The sequence below is a fragment of the Mugil cephalus genome, chromosome 11 (genome assembly GCF_022458985.1).
Source record: "Mugil cephalus isolate CIBA_MC_2020 chromosome 11, CIBA_Mcephalus_1.1, whole genome shotgun sequence".
Classification (NCBI taxonomy): Eukaryota; Metazoa; Chordata; class Actinopteri; order Mugiliformes; family Mugilidae; genus Mugil; species Mugil cephalus.
In genome coordinates this window covers 18,702,586-18,719,081 of record NC_061780.1, presented here as the reverse complement: position 1 = coordinate 18,719,081, position 16,496 = coordinate 18,702,586, and the positions used below count along the sequence as shown (strand labels likewise).

At 44.1% G+C, this 16,496-nt stretch overlaps 1 protein-coding gene across 8 annotated transcripts in view; it reads left to right on the top strand.

The window, feature by feature from the left end:
* The first annotated feature begins 12,451 nt into the window (after positions 1-12,451).
* Positions 12,452-16,496, top strand: part of LOC125015961 (plectin-like) — a 59,482-nt gene continuing 55,437 nt past the window's right edge. For 5 of the 8 annotated variants that reach the window (XM_047598080.1, XM_047598076.1, XM_047598081.1 and 2 more), the window contains exon 1: positions 12,452-16,486. In XM_047598080.1, coding sequence (XP_047454036.1) covers positions 13,063-16,486 — 3,424 coding nt within the window. In that variant the 5' untranslated portion in view covers positions 12,452-13,062. The remainder of the gene's footprint in view (positions 16,487-16,496) is intronic. The other 3 variants (XM_047598078.1, XM_047598077.1, XM_047598079.1) reach the window with 2 other exon arrangements.

Below are 16,496 nucleotides of genomic sequence, written 5' to 3'. Positions count from 1 at the left end.
ATCAAACTTGTTTCAGTACATCCCACGGATATTTGATCAGTTTGGGAGCTGGGGAATTTGGAGACCAGGTCAGCACCTTGTGTTGTTGAGTTAGTCCTAACAGTTTTTGTATTTGTGCCTGTGTCAGGCTGCATCCTGCTGGTGGATGAATACTGCCATCAAGGAGTAGGGTGGGGCTGCCTGGTCTGATCTAGGTGGGTGGTACGTGTCTAAGTAATATCCACATGAGTGCCAGGTCCAAAAGTTTCCAAGCAGAACTTTGTAATGTCACAAGATAGTCAATGTTATTTATTTCTACTACAGTGATTTTATGTTGTGGCTGATTGGTGTATGTTGTGTTGTCACAAAAAACTACAATATCCTACGTCTCTTCTTACTGATCACCTCTGATTCCGATTCCCTGACAGAAAGACACGGGGCTTTCAAAAAGAGGAGCAGAGACGTAATTCCATAAACTCTAAGAGGTTAATAACCTCGCAATAACCCAATAATAATTCACATTATGTTTAATATTTACTAAAACCATTGACCATAAACACTTAAGCAGTAACTGTCAGCTGTTGAAGAACATGCCAGAAGTTAGACAGGTCCTATTTTAGAGTGAGGTGTTATCAGGACCACCAACGTCACGAGGCGATGATTTAGTGCCGTATTGGCTGCACATGAGAAACACTAGCACGACTGAAGGTTGGTAGCCAGTGATTGCATGTTGCCCATGTACTTACGGGAAACTCCACTGGTGCCTCTTAGTGGAATGTCCTTTCCAGGAGCTGGGAGATGTGGGTGGTAAAAGTCGGGGGCATGGGATGACCCCGCTTTAACTGACAGCTGGAGATCTTAGGAGGTCAGGAACATTTTAAACCACGTTTAAGGTGCTATATATATGTGTGTGTGTGTGTGTGTGTGTGTGTGTGTGTGTGTGTGTGTGTGTGTGTGTGTATCTATATATATATACTTTTACTTACTTTTGTACTTTTTTTCTTTTTTACTAGATATTAAAACTAATTTGTGTACAGTTTTATGTCATAAGGTTGAACTGGGGAACCTTATGGACGTGTGCCTCTGCTTAAATTACATAGAATTTGTTATGTAGATATTTTCTGTCAACTTGAGGATATGCAGTCAAGTCAAAGTAGAGCAAGTTCAGTTTCCTGACAGCCTGGTGGATGAAGCTGTCCTTGAGTCTGCTGGTCCCGACCCAAGGACTCCTCAGTCTGTGTGTTGGGTGGGTGGGATCACCTGCAATGCAGAGGGCTTTGTGGGTGAGATGGGTATCGTAAATGTCTTGGAGGGAAGGGAGGGAGGCACTGATTATCTTCTCAGCGGCTCGTACCACACAGTGATGCAGCTGGTCAGGATGATCTTGATGGTGCCTCTGTTGAAGGTGCACATGATGGGAGCTGGTGCTCTGGGCAAACTGAGGAAAGCCAGAGCACCGACTCCCATCATGTGCATGTATGCTACATATAAGTGGAGTAATATTGAAGCAACATACAATATCAGATGAAAATGATTAAAATAATATGCTTGGCTGGTTATGCATCACGCAAGATGAATAACCCAGAAATATGTTATTGTGAAATACTGGGTCAAATAATTTTAGTTTTCTTCTTCTGCTCCTTCTTCATGACACCTAAACATATCAGAATCATTTTGCTGCTGTAGTTTGAAGATGACATGGAGATGATATCAGCAGCTTTAAATTGAACTGTTTCACGATTTATAAAAATGTTGTGAGCACATCAGCGTGACTCTGATTCATTTTATAACGACCTTAAAACATCCCATAATGTCTTCAACAACCAGCTTGCTTTTGTTCCAACTCTCCAGTAGATGGTGGCATTAGCCAGTAAACGGTGACCAGTCCCGGTGAACTCGCTTCCTTAATTCTTGTGAAACAGGATTTACAACATCATGACCTTTCTTTTCTTTCCTTTGGATGAGAAAAACAAACAAAAAAAAACTGCTTAAAATTTAAGCCATGACATTAAGATTCAACACACACTGGATGTTGAAACCAGAGTGGCCCAGCATGTGGAGGAAAATTCAGCCCATTTGTTTTGAAGTCTTAATACAAAACACATGACAAACCAATATTTTGTTCCATTTAGCTCTGCTTGTTAATGTTTAACTGTGTTAGAGATGCAGCGAAGCGTAAATCCACATTAACCCACTGTTGTGCTCTATAACGAACAGTAACTTAATTAATTTCTCTTTCTGTCTTTGTTTTCCAGGTGAGTGATCCACTTCTTCTTCTTCTTCTTCTTCTTCTTCTTCTCCTCCTGTTGTGTCATTGTTGGTGGAGGATCGTCTGGAACGTCTGAAGCTCTCAACCACCAAGTACTCTGATTAAATTGATCAACCCTAGCATCATGGGAAATGTTTGATGTTTTTTTTCTATTTATTCCTAACACGTGAATAAAAGTGTTGTTTTTTTGTGGGTTACATGGCCGCGTCACTACCTCAGGCATTGATTTTTTCTATTACGGACTACACGCCACGGTTGGGACAGGTTTTACACTAGCTTGACTAGCCCATAACTCATGTTTCAGAGGGGCTGGGCCAACATCTGACCTTCCAGGTCATCAATCTCCTTTCAAGTCTATCTGGAATGTTTTACACCCAGAATTATAAAGCTACGGAGGGGCTGTAACGCATGGGCGTAGCCTGGCCCTCGTTACGGCGAAGGTCACTCCACCACTTTTGCTTTGCTGCTTTATTTCCGTAGCTCAAGGTGTTGTGGAAAACATGGCCTGTTCCCGTACAGAAAAGGCCTGTTTGCTTTTGTTTATTCAGTGTTTTTATAGAGTTGTTGGAAGTGTTAAGTGCTTGATAAGGGCTGAAACGTTGCTGCAACAGGCGTCCGTTTGAGAGTTAGGGTGGCGGTGAACAATGGTTCGTTCAGATGCTCAGATCTTGACTCACAAAGCAAAAATGCAAAGAACGTGTGTTTGTAGTCGGCTAACGTCAAGACGGTGGCAAACTTGAGCTTCCACGCATTTTTTGTTTCTTTTTCCCCCCCGGCAATGTTTGGATAAGCTTGATGTAATCTTACAGATGTGTCACCTGAGTGGCATCAAATGTGCACCAGTTTGTGTTTCTTCACCTGACGGCAAGCTATCACTGTGGCCGCGCCTCACATCAAAGCCATGGCAATCTGACAAAGCCAGATAGACAATTGTTAAACTGGATCTGACTGGTTTGCGTTTCACTCTGAAGGACACCTTGGTGTTGAGTTCAGTTTTACATCAAGAGCCTATTTAGCCTGAGACTAAGCCTATGCTTTGCAGAATGGCCCTGCAGTTTTTCGCAGCACATAAGTTTAATGATTAAAAATTTTTTAAATTTTAAAATTATAATGTGTTGTTGTGTTTTTGCTAGTACTGTATCATAAAAGAAGGTTGTTTAAACATAACAGCTGCTCTCATGCGAGTTACTTGATAGCCTGTTGGCTGCAATTACTCCCCTGTTTAGTCCCCACGTTGGCCACACTCCCTCAAGGATAAACTCTTTTTGAGACTGCTACTACTGCGGACTTTCACATCGCAGATCTTTCATGCTCTTACGTGCCAGCAGCGGTGAACGAGTCCAGCGCATTGTTTGCCGCCAGAGCCGCGGCCCCTTCTTGCTGGTGTTTATTACCGTTGAGGGAAGGGAAGCTCGCCTATTGTTTGGACTGTTATTCTGTCTTTAAATGCGCGGGTTGTAGTTGTAGTTGTCACAGCGGTGGTGGGGAGGGGTGGGCGACAGGATGCGGAGCCAATTGAGCCGTGCTGATAAGAACAGGCGAAGAGGAAAGCGGGTGGTCATCTCCTGCAGGAATGAGGACGGACACGTGAATTGCAGGCGGGGGGGTTGTGACCTGGCGCATGGTGGATAATTATAATGCAACTATCTGACCATTATAAATTTAGAGCTATCTGTGTTAAAGTGAACCTGATTATTGCTTCCAGTGAACGCTTTGAACTTTAACTGCAGACTACAAGGTGTTATATTAACGCGGCTGCACTGTAGATCTGGGTGTGGTTTATCTTTTCTTCCACCTTAGACTGTTGCAGACACTACAGAAGGAATAAAAAAAGCATAATTAGTAACATATCTCACCCTAAGGTTAATATTTGTACTTGTATTGTGCCTTGTTTCTGACATCAGTGCCGGGCTGTTGCTTCAGCTTTGCATGAGAGGACATGTCGGGTAAATTTTGAATGCAGAAACTTTACTACGCAGCTGTAACGCCAGACAACCAGAGCATTCCTTAGCTTTATGGAGTAATGTGAAAAAAACTGCAAAGAAAACACTTACACGTCTATTAAATCTCATCTCTGCAACATTTCTGTCGCATGAATGTCATACCGACAGCGAAGGACTGGCTTCATACCTGCTGGTGCTTTGCTCCGTCCTCTCAGTGTTGGAATGACAGGATTTCAGGAAGTGAAAATCTGAAAGGCACAGATTTCAAGAGGGTGCCTTGACATTTGGTGCTTCAGTGCAAATGAAACATCTTGTCTGTCAGAAATACATTTGCTCTCTCTTGCATTAAGGTCCTACAAGGGCCCTCTAGTGGGTGCTTCAACACAGGGAAAGCCAGTTTCTGAAAGTCACAGAGATTATTATAAAGATAATGAGTCACCGCTGTCTGTAACTGGATTCTAAATCTAGGGTAGAATGACTCTTTTCTTTGCCCGCTCACAAACTCACTAAGTGGGTTTACTACAAGTCTGTCTTTGGTGAAAGAAGCAGCTCATGCAGTCTTTTTTTCCCTCTGCTCTGAGGAAGGAAAGAATGCAACTGATTCATTCTCACCAGATGGAGGGGTTTTATGGGAGGCAGGACAATAAATCACCTTTCTGTGTGTCTGTGTGCGTGAAGAGCACCTATATTGTGTTTGCCTGTATTTTTAATAGGTGCTGATTGTCAGGATGCCTGTCTAAAAATAAAGCTCGGCCTCTTCAGGTTACAATGCAAATCTGCGCGCCGTGGCAGTCAGTCAGGAAGGCCAGAGCCCGGATCCTGTGTCAGGTTTTGTTGTTTGATAGCCGGTTGCCCGTGGCAGCGGCAGTGGCGAGCCCGTGTTCAGTGGGAACCTCGTCCGCGGACAGCACATGGTATTTGCCTAACCTGTGGGCTGTGTTGCCGCGGCAACCAAATCCCTGGCCACTCCTTTGTGTGACTCGCTGACGCTGACTCATGGAAGAAATATTAATTTCTTTGCTCCTTTGCTTCGAGAAAACATGAATTTGTGGTATTGTCTGGGACACATTTTCATATTCGCTCAGATGTTTCCTCTTTTGCGACTTTTTCATTTGAGGAATAAACTAACCCGCCCAGAGCGTGAGTCACTTTATCTGAGTGGCACAAACAGACTGGTCCCTCTTGGCTGGCACTGCCAGACCTTGTACTACGTACTGCCATTTTATACCCTACTCCCAAACCATACCGGAGCTCCATTTTGTGCGGGTCACATTCATACTGTATAATATAATTCTCTTGTTGTGTAACGTACTAAAAAGCTGTTGCAGTCTGAGTTAGCCAATAAAACAGGCGTCCAAAGTTAGTCTTTATGGGTAAAAGTCCTCTGTCTTTCTTCTGGGGCTGTGTTGTCTTTGCTAAGCTTTGGCGTGTTTGGTGTGGTGGAGTATTTTGTAGTATAAACACTGCTTGATTCTTCTAATTCAGATAGCGGAAACCTCAAATTAGTTTCATATTAGCTGCAGTGTGTGAATGCTCTCCCTCATCTCATAGATTAGAGTAATATATAGACACAGTCACAGCCACTCTAGGCAGGAAGAAGGGTTGTAGTATCCAATCACTTTTTTTCAGTTTACACTGCACATTGCACGAGGACTGTATTAAGCACAGATGTGCTGTTTGACGCATTGGTGTGTGTAAACTTACTGAACTAACATCTTTTGTGGAAAACCCTCAATGAAGCAGGGAAAATCTTGTTTTGACAGGTTAATCGCCTGACAGTTTAGTCTGAACAGAATGCTTCAGTGTACTCCCGCTCATTCCAGTTTTAACTTTATGTCTCTTTGTACCCTTCAGGACCAGCGTCAATTACGGGAAACATGCCAGAACTGATAAAAAAGAAATAAAAAACAAAACAAAACACTGCTGTTAGCTGTGAGAGTCTGTCGAAATATAGTCACACCAGTCGATTGTTTGCACACTGAAAGAGAATTTGCATTGGAGCTCTGCACGGTTGGAAGCTTCTCCTTTGGTTTGCTAATATCTGATTCCAGTGGTAAGGTTTACTCACTGCTTTTCTCACAAAAGGCATAATTGCTCTCCCATAAACTGAAGAATAAGTGAGACAAAGCTAGAGTTGTTGTTGGGTGCATTATGGGCGCCTTGGTGCCTTATGCTGACTGACTTTTACGTCTTTGTTTTCTGTCTTTCTCTGTCTTTTTTTCCCCCTCCGGTGTTCACCCTCCATCTTAATCTCAGCAGCTATTATTTGCTGGGTTCCGTGAACAACGCCTCCAGTGTGTATCTCCCGGTTAGCTGTTGCCGGAATAAAGCGTGGGCAATTTCAGATGTATGGGACGTGGGGCAGGGTATCCGTGGCAGCAGAGAGGATGTGTCCAGCCTGGCAAGGCCCCGACGATTTATGCTGTAGATGTTCTTCAGCATTTATGGGACAGAGATGAAAAGATTCCCTTGTTCTTTTTTCTTTTTTTTTTTCCTCCCAAACACCCTCCCTACCCTGAAAGTACCCCTCCACTCCCGTTCCTTCTCTTTTTTAGGCCCATCTTGCATGCCATGTTGATCTGTGGACAGGCAGTGGGTCCCACAGGGGCAAATAAGAAGGAGTAGCAGTGTTGTTCTGACTGTATGGTGGAAGCGGAGAGAAGGTGTTGAGTTTTTTTTTCACGTAGCCGCTGAGGCCTTTGTGTGATATGTCAGATCCCAGCAGTATGGAGAGAGGAGACCCTCTTGGAGATCGCTTCTGGCTCAGCGCGAGGAAAGGTAAGTGGTTGCACTACAGTAGTGGAGGCTGAGGAGAGAGGCGGCAAGTATGGGATTCTCTGCATTGGTCAGGTTAAAGCTTATGTCACAAAAGAGGTGTGGCCATATCCATCAACATGTTATCTTTTTCGCATTTTGGGATCTGGTGTCTCGGGAGTTAAACGGGGAGTCGAGAGTATTGTGGATCTGTCTTGTGCAACAGCAGTTCCACCTCCTAAATGGTGTAATACATCTCTTGCATGCTGATTGTGATCCCTGGCTGCCCTAGCTGAGCTGGCATACGGCTGTCACAGGAGAGAGAATAGAGGGGAGTAGAAAGCTGGTTTGAATTTTCTGTCCAGATCTCACTCCTGGAACTTGTTTACAGCACAAAGCGTTTTTGTCGTCCCCGACTGTTTGCAGAATTCACCGCCGAAGGCTGACTTCTATTATTTTAAGTCGCCGACTTTAATGCTGCTTCGTTTGCAATATTCTACAGAATACTACCGTCCCCCTTTCACAAAGTGCTGGATAATAGATTCAAAATGTGTTGAATATATCCTTTCATAAGCAATAGGGAACACCACAGTCTGCGAGCTTATGCTGCTTTGGCTTTCAGTCTGCCCCCATTTACCCCCTCATCAGCAGGCTGTTGTCCAAGCTTGAGAGGCCGCAGGGGGCGTTTCAAGGTTGGACACATCAGGACCTCTACGCACATGACAGACAACTTGCGAGAGAGATGGTAAGTCAGCTTGAAAGGGACTTGGCAAACTTCTCGTGTGCTCCTGCTCATTTTTGGCTGGTAAGGAGTGTGAAGGGAGACATAATCCGTGACTTAATTTCTTTCCACTCTGGAAAAGGAGAAGTCAGTGTGATCCGTGACTTGTGAAGTTAAGTACCTAAAAAAGGCCGTTTCTTCTTTTTTTTTTTTTTTATTATTAAATTACCGTCAACTCACAACAGTTTATAGATTTTCCATGTGCACTGCACATATTGGTAAAACAAAATCCTCGAGTTGGCATTTCCTACTCTATTCAAACAGTAGTCTATTCTTCTTGTGACGTCAGCCCAGTTTTATATTGGTGGAGCTTAACCTTTCCTTTAAAATGAGTCCATGCTTAATTCTTTCACTTTTAACGCACAAACTTTATGTCAGACAAAAGGAGACTGCCATACGCCGCAGTTGCTCGTAATGGCACTTGTATAACTCCAAAGATATTTATGAGGCAAGTAAAGTTTAAGTTGGCAAACCAACAACAACACTTCCCACACAATCTTCATCTCAGGGCATTACATTTTTTTCTGTTGTTCTTGCCCCTCAGTCTTGGACAGAGCAAAGGTTTTCTCTACTTCTACCCTAATTTGCCCTTGCATCTGTCTCAGTTGATTATTTATTTTCACAGCACAGTGAGGAATGCCAAAGACACCTCTCTCTCGCTCTCCACTTCCACGCTCTCCACCTCCTTACACACAGTGCTTCTTTGTTTTCTAGCAAATCTGTGGTTTCTGCACTTCTGGGTTTGTGTTTGGCACTGCAGCTTACTGTATATAGAGCTTTGGGGTTTTGTCTTGTTTATCCAACATCCTTCAAACCAACCTCTTGGGTCCTTTGGGAACACACAGTTCCTTTTAAGTCGTCTGTAATTAGCCCGACTAGATCATTCAAATTACACCCAGGGACCAGTTCCCACCTGGAGTCAATCTTACCAGGTTATCAACATTTAGAGTTAAGTTACATGATATAGCTGGCCATACACCAGCCCCTTTGCTTTTATGAGAACACAGTAAACCCTTTAATTGGGATGGCTGGCCTAAAACTAAAAAGCAGTTAAAATAAAACAGAAAGTGAATCACTTCCCTAGTCTACTCTAATGATGAATCACCCTGCAATGCAAGAGAGCTCCATTTTTATCTGAACGATAAGCCTATTTTTATTGGAGGAGCCTGTCTCCTGGCAGGTTGTGGTTAAGAGAGTGACCCCAGAGTCTGAGTCCGCTGTGCCCCCTGACACAGTGCATGTGGAGCACAAACACCCATCCCAGGAATGTGCTAACGTTACAGATTGTTAGAAACAGCTTTATATGGAGGTTAAGGCTTTCACCGAGGTATATATAGGCTTTCCAATTAATGAGTGTAAATTGATAAGTGAAGTGGTGCAATAGTAGGGTAGTAAAATAAACAGTAGCTTAGGTGCATGTTATGACTGGAAGAGCAAGTAGTTTTGGTTCACACTAAAACAATAGCATGCATTTTGCATAGCTGCTTATGGACATAAAAGTCCTATGGACAAACGGTTCAAGTGCAGCTTCCAAGTTCCTACTTCCTAGTAGGAACACGAAGGTGACAGTAACAGGCAGCAGGTATGGGAACGTTGGTAGAGTCTTGGCTGGATACAGAAAAATGTGACAATTCCTGAGCATCCATTTCTTAGTAATGGCTCCCAGTGAACCAAGTGAGTCCGATGTTAAGAGCTGTTGTTGGCACAGCTTATGTTTGATTTGCAGTTACATGTTTGACCAGTTATACACTTACTATCCATCAGTCCCAAAACACTAGTAAATTTGGTGGTACACTGAATTTTCCTCTAGTGCCACCACGAGAGTTTCGGTTAAAAAAAAAAAATTATCACAAACAGAAACATGAAACTCGTGAGAGGAACTAATGTAACATGTTAGCACATTGACTTTTGCATTTAGCTCAGTACTGGTACAGCCCAACAGAACCAATCAATAAGTGAGTGCAAACATGCAAGACCTTTCCTGGTTTTATCATATTTTGCTTGCCCAGTGCTTATAGATAGGAATATGTGGTTTGTAAAGCATGTTTACTGTCTAACTTTTTATACACTGTATTGTGAGAGGTACGTGAAGTATTGTAATTGGACTCTCATATAACCGGTACAACAACCTTGACGCACTGCTTATCTGTATGGGTAAAGGTAAACAATAGCAGCAATTACTGCTCATTGCAGGACGAGAAAGTATCCTCTGAAAAGCATGGAGTAAAGTTGGAGGTTGTGTATCTTAACATGTCAACTATGTACGTATGTGATTTTAATATGAGGGCCCATCACTTTAACTAACTTTTGACACAGTTTTAACGTCACTAATTTCTTCGTGCTGACCTTTGCTTTCCCTGGAAGTGGCTGTAGTGGCCTGGATCTGATATCAGTATAGTAAACCCCCCCCCACCCCCAAGCAGCGGGCCTTTACATTACACCAGCCACCCTCAGCTAGTGGTGACATATCTATTCTGGGGATTTGTGGCGGTCTCAAACGTAGCAGCAGAAGCGGACTCCTCTCCAGGAAAACTTTTAGGAAACTCTCCACCAACCAATCACATTGTCCTTCCATTTGTGGCTGGCGTGGTGGTGCAATGTCTGAATACAATTAGGCCCATTCCCTCCTGAGAGTCAGATTTAGAGCATTAGGTTGCTAATGCTACCTCAAACATGAGGTGCCCAGGCCTAGAGATACAGTATCTCTGTTGAAGTGAACATACTTAATATGTGGATGAATGAAGGGACTGGGCTTTAAGCCAGGAATGGGGTCGCTGTCGGAAGTTTGAAGTTCACTGAGCACTTTGTGCATAAACAGTGCATGAAATCACTCTCAAATGCCGCCAGGAGAGCAGGGCACCAGGCACGGCGATGCCAATTACTCCTCACTCTGAACTTGTATTTAAATGTGTAGTTGATTGGCATATAACTGAGAGTGATTCACGCTGCTTCCTTTATGTTAGGTTTTTTTTTTTTTAGTTTAGTTTAGTTTAGTTTAGTAAAAAGTAAATATTATTACATGAATTCTAAACTGCATAGTAGACACCAAAAGGTGTGACTGATAGATTGCTTCAGAACAAACCTAACTCACTTTGCGTAGTTACACACGCACCATATTTCACAAACACTGCCTCTCCTTTACTGCAAATTGCAGCATGTCGATGATATGATTTGTTTCGTAATACAGAGGAATGTCTTCCTTGTGCAGGAGACCTGAGAATTCCTGTGTTCATCCCTGACAGCTCCACCCAGCATTCTAAATCATCCACTTTGCATACACTGCCAAACGCAATAGAGCATCACAGAGTTTTCTTACAGCTTTTCAGTTTTAGGTGGAGTCTGTGCGGGACATGGCCTGGGGCATGACCTCCTTGCCTGACATGATAAATGTCATATGTTAATAAAGGTGGTAGTTCACAGCAGCACTGCCAGAAACTCTGTGTGGAAATATAATCCGACCACGTTGGAGTGTCTTGATTACTAATGAAAGTTACTAGTTAACAGTTCATTACAGTATCTTTGTACCTAGTGGCCTAATAAATGACAGCAGGGTCCAGCTGTCCAGCACGGAAGATTTATGGCCCGGTTCTCCGCTGCAGCTCACGGGAACAGACATGTGCCTTACTCAGACCTGGTTTACTTCATTTGACTGTTGCTATGGCAAACAAAGTAAAAACAGTTAGTCCGCCAGTGTTAGAGTGTGTAATAGTGTGTGTGGTTTCAGACAGCAGGGGGAATGCGTCATTTTATGGCTACCCATTCACCACCACCGCTGTAATTTTGAGACCAGATCACCATGTTAGAGCACACCGCTATCTGCTTACTCTACTTTTTTTCTCTATATTCCAGATCTTTTCAATGGGAGGAGCGAACATGTGCTCCTCTTCTCTTAACTGACAAATGTCAGTTTACCTTCCAGCTGGACACTGGTAATGAGAGGACACTTTCTCTGACACTGTGAGACGAACAGGAGACAGATGTACAGAAGAGAGAAGTGATCTAGGGAGAGAAATCTGATATCATGTTCCTGGTAGTGCTGAAAAGGTTAGCTATAATGCACAGTTCTTTATATAGTTAGGCAAGACAGATTCTTAGTTCCCAGAGGGAACCCCTAATGTTAGCCAACTTACGCAGCAGTACAACTTTAGGTGGATTTACAGCCTGTTGCATCATTTTAATGAGCTGCACACAGATTGGTCTATTTAGTTTAGTTCCCTCTGTGGCTTGGAATCCCTCCAAACAGATATGAATAGAATTAAACGTAATGTTGGTCTTATGCTCTCTATATAACACTTTGTTCATTATCTCCTTTTTAAGGGTGACCAAAATACATTAGGTCTTCAAATGTCCCGAGCATTTATTTTCTAAATTTATAGAGCGTGGGACATGAAATCTGAAGACACACCACTTGTATAGACAAAAAAAGTTCTTCAGTGATACGTGATCACGAAATGTGTAAAACTGGACTCCATGTACCCAATTACGTACATAGATGCCCAGCTACAGTAGTCTCCTTAAGGCTGGATAGATGTACGCCAACTGGTCGTCTCTCTTTCTTATACAGAAACTTATCTGTGTTTAGAACAGCCCATTCATTGGGCCAGTGTTTATGACACACCAGAGGGTGTGTGTCAGCCTGTCGCAGTGTGTGTTTAGAGGTGTGTATGTGTGTAGATGATATTGGAGCTGTAAGTGGGTGTGTGGCCCTGTGAAAGTCACACGGCCGCGGAACATGTGCTCAACCGCGCTACATAGGTGCTTCATTTGACTATTTCTTTATTTCGGACAATTTGTTGTAGATACTTTTTTTTTTTTCATTTGACTTCCTGCATTACTGTTTACTTTAGTGAGACTTTTTTTCCGTGTCAGTTTTTTCCTAAGTAAAAGAGAGACGGTAGGAGGAGCCGGACGGAGAAGTGTGCCTCACTCTCTCTTGCTCGCTCTCTCTCTCTCTCTCACACACACACACACGCTGCCTCTCTTCATTCTGTCATTGCCATCTCGGCAGAACGGAGACTGTTCATTCGCAGCCACCCTGAATGTATGAGGGGACTACCTCGCTTTTGACTTTAAGTCAGAATTCAAAGAGGAATATTAATTTTCTTCACGGCAAACTAAAGGACCAGCAAGAGCAGGAGGAAGAGACAGTAAGGAAAAAAAAATATTACAAGGACTTGTTCGTTGGTTTACTTTGCCTAATTGAACTGAGAGGCACATGACAGAAGGCTTCGCTACTGGATTCTTTCACACGCAAAAACGTGCCGCAGTCTGACTTTTCTTGTTTGATGTTGTGCAATTTAGTTGTACTTTGATAGAGTTTATTGTTATCAAGAACAATGGTTGCTGGAATGCTGATGCCCTTGCAAGACCTAAGGGCCATCTATGAGGTCCTGTTTCGAGATGGTGTCATGGTGGCCAAGAAGGACAAGAGGCCTCAGATCAAGCACCCTGAAATACAAGGTGTAAGAAACCTACAAGTAATCCGTGCCATGGGGTCTCTTAAGTCCAGGGGCTATGTGAAGGAAACTTTCGCTTGGAGACATTTCTACTGGTACTTGACTAATGATGGCATTGTTTACCTGCGTGACTACCTCCGCCTGCCCCCTGAGATCGTTCCTGCCTCCCTGCAGAGGATCAGGAAGCCAACAGCCACTCTGGCCATTGCCCACCGGGCTTCCCGGGTCCAATCTGTTGAAGGACCTACGTCTTATGTTCCCAAGCCAGGGCGCAGGGTTGAAGCAGAGAGCCATGAGGCACTGGCAGAGCGTCAAGGCTACCGCCATAAGATGATGGCACCTGGAGAAAGAGAGAATTACTCTGACAGGACCCCCAGGTTCAGGGGTCGACCACCGTCTGCAGAACCAGTCAAGCCAAAAGTATCATGGGAAGTGGAGGGACAGCCACAGCCTCTTTTCAGGGAGGGCACCAGCTTCAGGAGGGAAGTAACTCTGATGGAGGAGAACAGGGTGAAAAGAGTTGTTCATCAGGAGCCTGATGTAAGCTGTGAGAAGCCAGTGACATCATCCCATGAGAGGAGAGTGTTGGAGGTCCAGAAGCAGAAGGCGTCAAAACCTGCTCCTGTTCAGACAGCACCTTTGAAACAGGATGTGTCACAGACCACTCTGATATCCCCCGAAACAGCCCTACCGTTAACTGCAGCTGCTGTTGCTGAGACTACAGGTGCTGCAACAGCAAAGGTACCACCTGAACCGTCTACTGCTACAATGAATAAAGAAATACAGAATAAAGAGATGAGAAAAAGAGATGAGATAAAGTCTGCCGAGGTAAAAGTTTCTAAGATGATGATCTCAAGTAGTTCAAATACCGCAGTGATTTCTGAAACGGAATTCAAAGAGGAGAAATCAGAAAAGGTGATGGTGAATCCAACTAAATCTGCAGAGGTCTCTGCTACTGCTAAAATGGCAAATGATAAAGTGAAACTTAAATCAGTTACTACATCTGAATCTGCTCAGGAAAACCCAAAAGTTCCTTTGGACACTGCCTCCGGCAACAAATCATTTAAAAAAGATGTCAAGGATGAAAAGACAAAAAAGATCACTGTTGATACAGTTAAATCTGCAGAGGCGTCTGCAAAGGAAACCTCCACGGTTCTTAATGGCACTGCTGCAACCACCACTGTCACTCCAAAACCTGTTAATAAAGATGTCAAAGAAGGGAAACTTAAGAAATCAAAGGGTAATGATGAATCAGTTAAATCCAAAGAAGTGAAAACCCAAGCTGCGGTTGAACCTGAGGAAGAGCCACTGAAAATGGAGACAGCTGCTGAGAGGACCACCAAACATAAAACTGACAGCACCACTAGCAAACCAGTGAAGTCTGCTGAAGCAACAGAGGTACTCTCCAAAGTTAAAGTAACCTCAGAGGATCTCTCTGCAAAGCCTAAAACTGACGAAGTTCCTCTGAAAATTACCACAGTAACTGAATCTCCAAAACATGAAGTAAAAAGCACCACCATTACAACGACAACTACAGTAACAGAGATAATTTCAGAGCAGGTGAAAACTGATGCTAAGGTGACTCCTGATGTCAAGAAAGATGAAACAGTACTGCCACAAGAGGCCCCTAATGTGTCAGCACATGGCGCCGCAAAAATGCAAGAAGATTCCAGTTCATCTCAGCCTGCTGAAGTTGTTGCCATAACGGAGGTGGTTAAAGAAACGAAACAAGTGGTTGAGGGAAGCTCAAAATCAAAGAGAAAGAAAAAGAAATCTTCAGCGGAGACATCAAAGAGTGCCAGTGCTGATGACACTCCTGACTCAAAGATGGAGAAAGAAAAAATCTCTCAGGAGAAATCCCCTGAGAGGGTAGCAGAAAATACTATCCAGGTTATTGCAACAGAGAATTCAACTGTCTCTACCTGTGTAAAGGATGTAGAGAAAACTGAGACTGAGGACAAGGGGTCAATTAAAGACGCCCCTAAACAATCTGATAGTAAGCCAAAGGTGGAGAAAGTTGAACAAGCTGAGACTCCTTCAGAAGCATCACTATCACTGGATTATATGCCGACAGTGCCTCTTGTGGATGTGCAAGTGAATGAAAATTTTGAGGAAAGCAATGCCTGCAAGATCATACAGGGACCATTATACCCCAAGGGCAAGTTAAATGTTAGTCCTCCCCACATGGAGCCAGAGAAATCTGAGGCTGCGACTGTAACCAAAGTGGAAACAGTGACGGTGCAGAAAACAAGTCAACTTACACAATCAAGACCTAAGCCTGAAGAGAAAACCCCTGCTGTAACGTCAGAACCTCAGAAACCCGCATTTGAGACTGAATCCCCAATAAATACAGAGGAAACTACAGAGGAACCCTCAAAAAGAAAAAAGAAAGGGAAAGGGAAAAAGCAATCTAAAGCACCAGAAACAGAGACTACAAAGTCTGTTCTTTTGCCTGAAACACAGGAATTGCCATCTAGTGAACAGGCACCATTGCCCAAGGCCATAGTTAAAGACAGCTCTGTCACGGCCTCTGAACTGATAGAAACGAATGTTTCCCCCAAGATGACTCCCCAAAGAATGTGCAGTGAGGAAGTAATGCAGGCTGCAGCTGTGCTCTCTGAGGCCCCGGCAGACAAAGGGGAGGTGGAGCCAGAAGTGCTCGTTGCTGAAAAAGTCAAGCGGGAGGTTCTGAAACTAGAAACATCCAACACTGTGAGGGAAGCACCCGCAGCCGGAGCATTAACGTCACCAGCACCAGCGGTAACAGCAGAGGCAGCTGCAGCTCAGACGCAGGCCAGCCCCCTCACCAGGCGAGAGGAGCCTCCCAGAGTTGCACAACTTTCAGCCACTCAAGCAGCAGAGTGCAGCACAGAGGAAAGGCTCTCTGTCACCGGAGTCTTAAAGCGAAAGGAAGAGAAGAAGAGGGACTTGGAGGACACACCCTCTTCCACTGCCACACCCGTATCCCAGCCTGACCTGCCTCACCTGGTGGACACTTCTGAGTCCAAAGCTACTGACATAGAAGACGCCGCAATGAGGAAGAAAATTGTTGTGGTAGAGGAGATAGTTGAAGTGAGACAGCTTGTTAGCCCTCAGGCGACGGGAGAGCAGTCCCCTCCTCCACCTGTGCAACCTGAAGTGGAAGGAGAAGAACTGGACCTGGACGTTCTCGAAGCGATCGCCATAGAACGGGCACTTTTGTCGGGGGCAGCAGATGTCAGGGTGCAAGGGGCTTCACCTGAGGCAGACTGGGACCACTCGCTTGAGGAGCCAGAGGAGAAGACATGGCCCAACTTCGTGGAAGGTTTGAATAC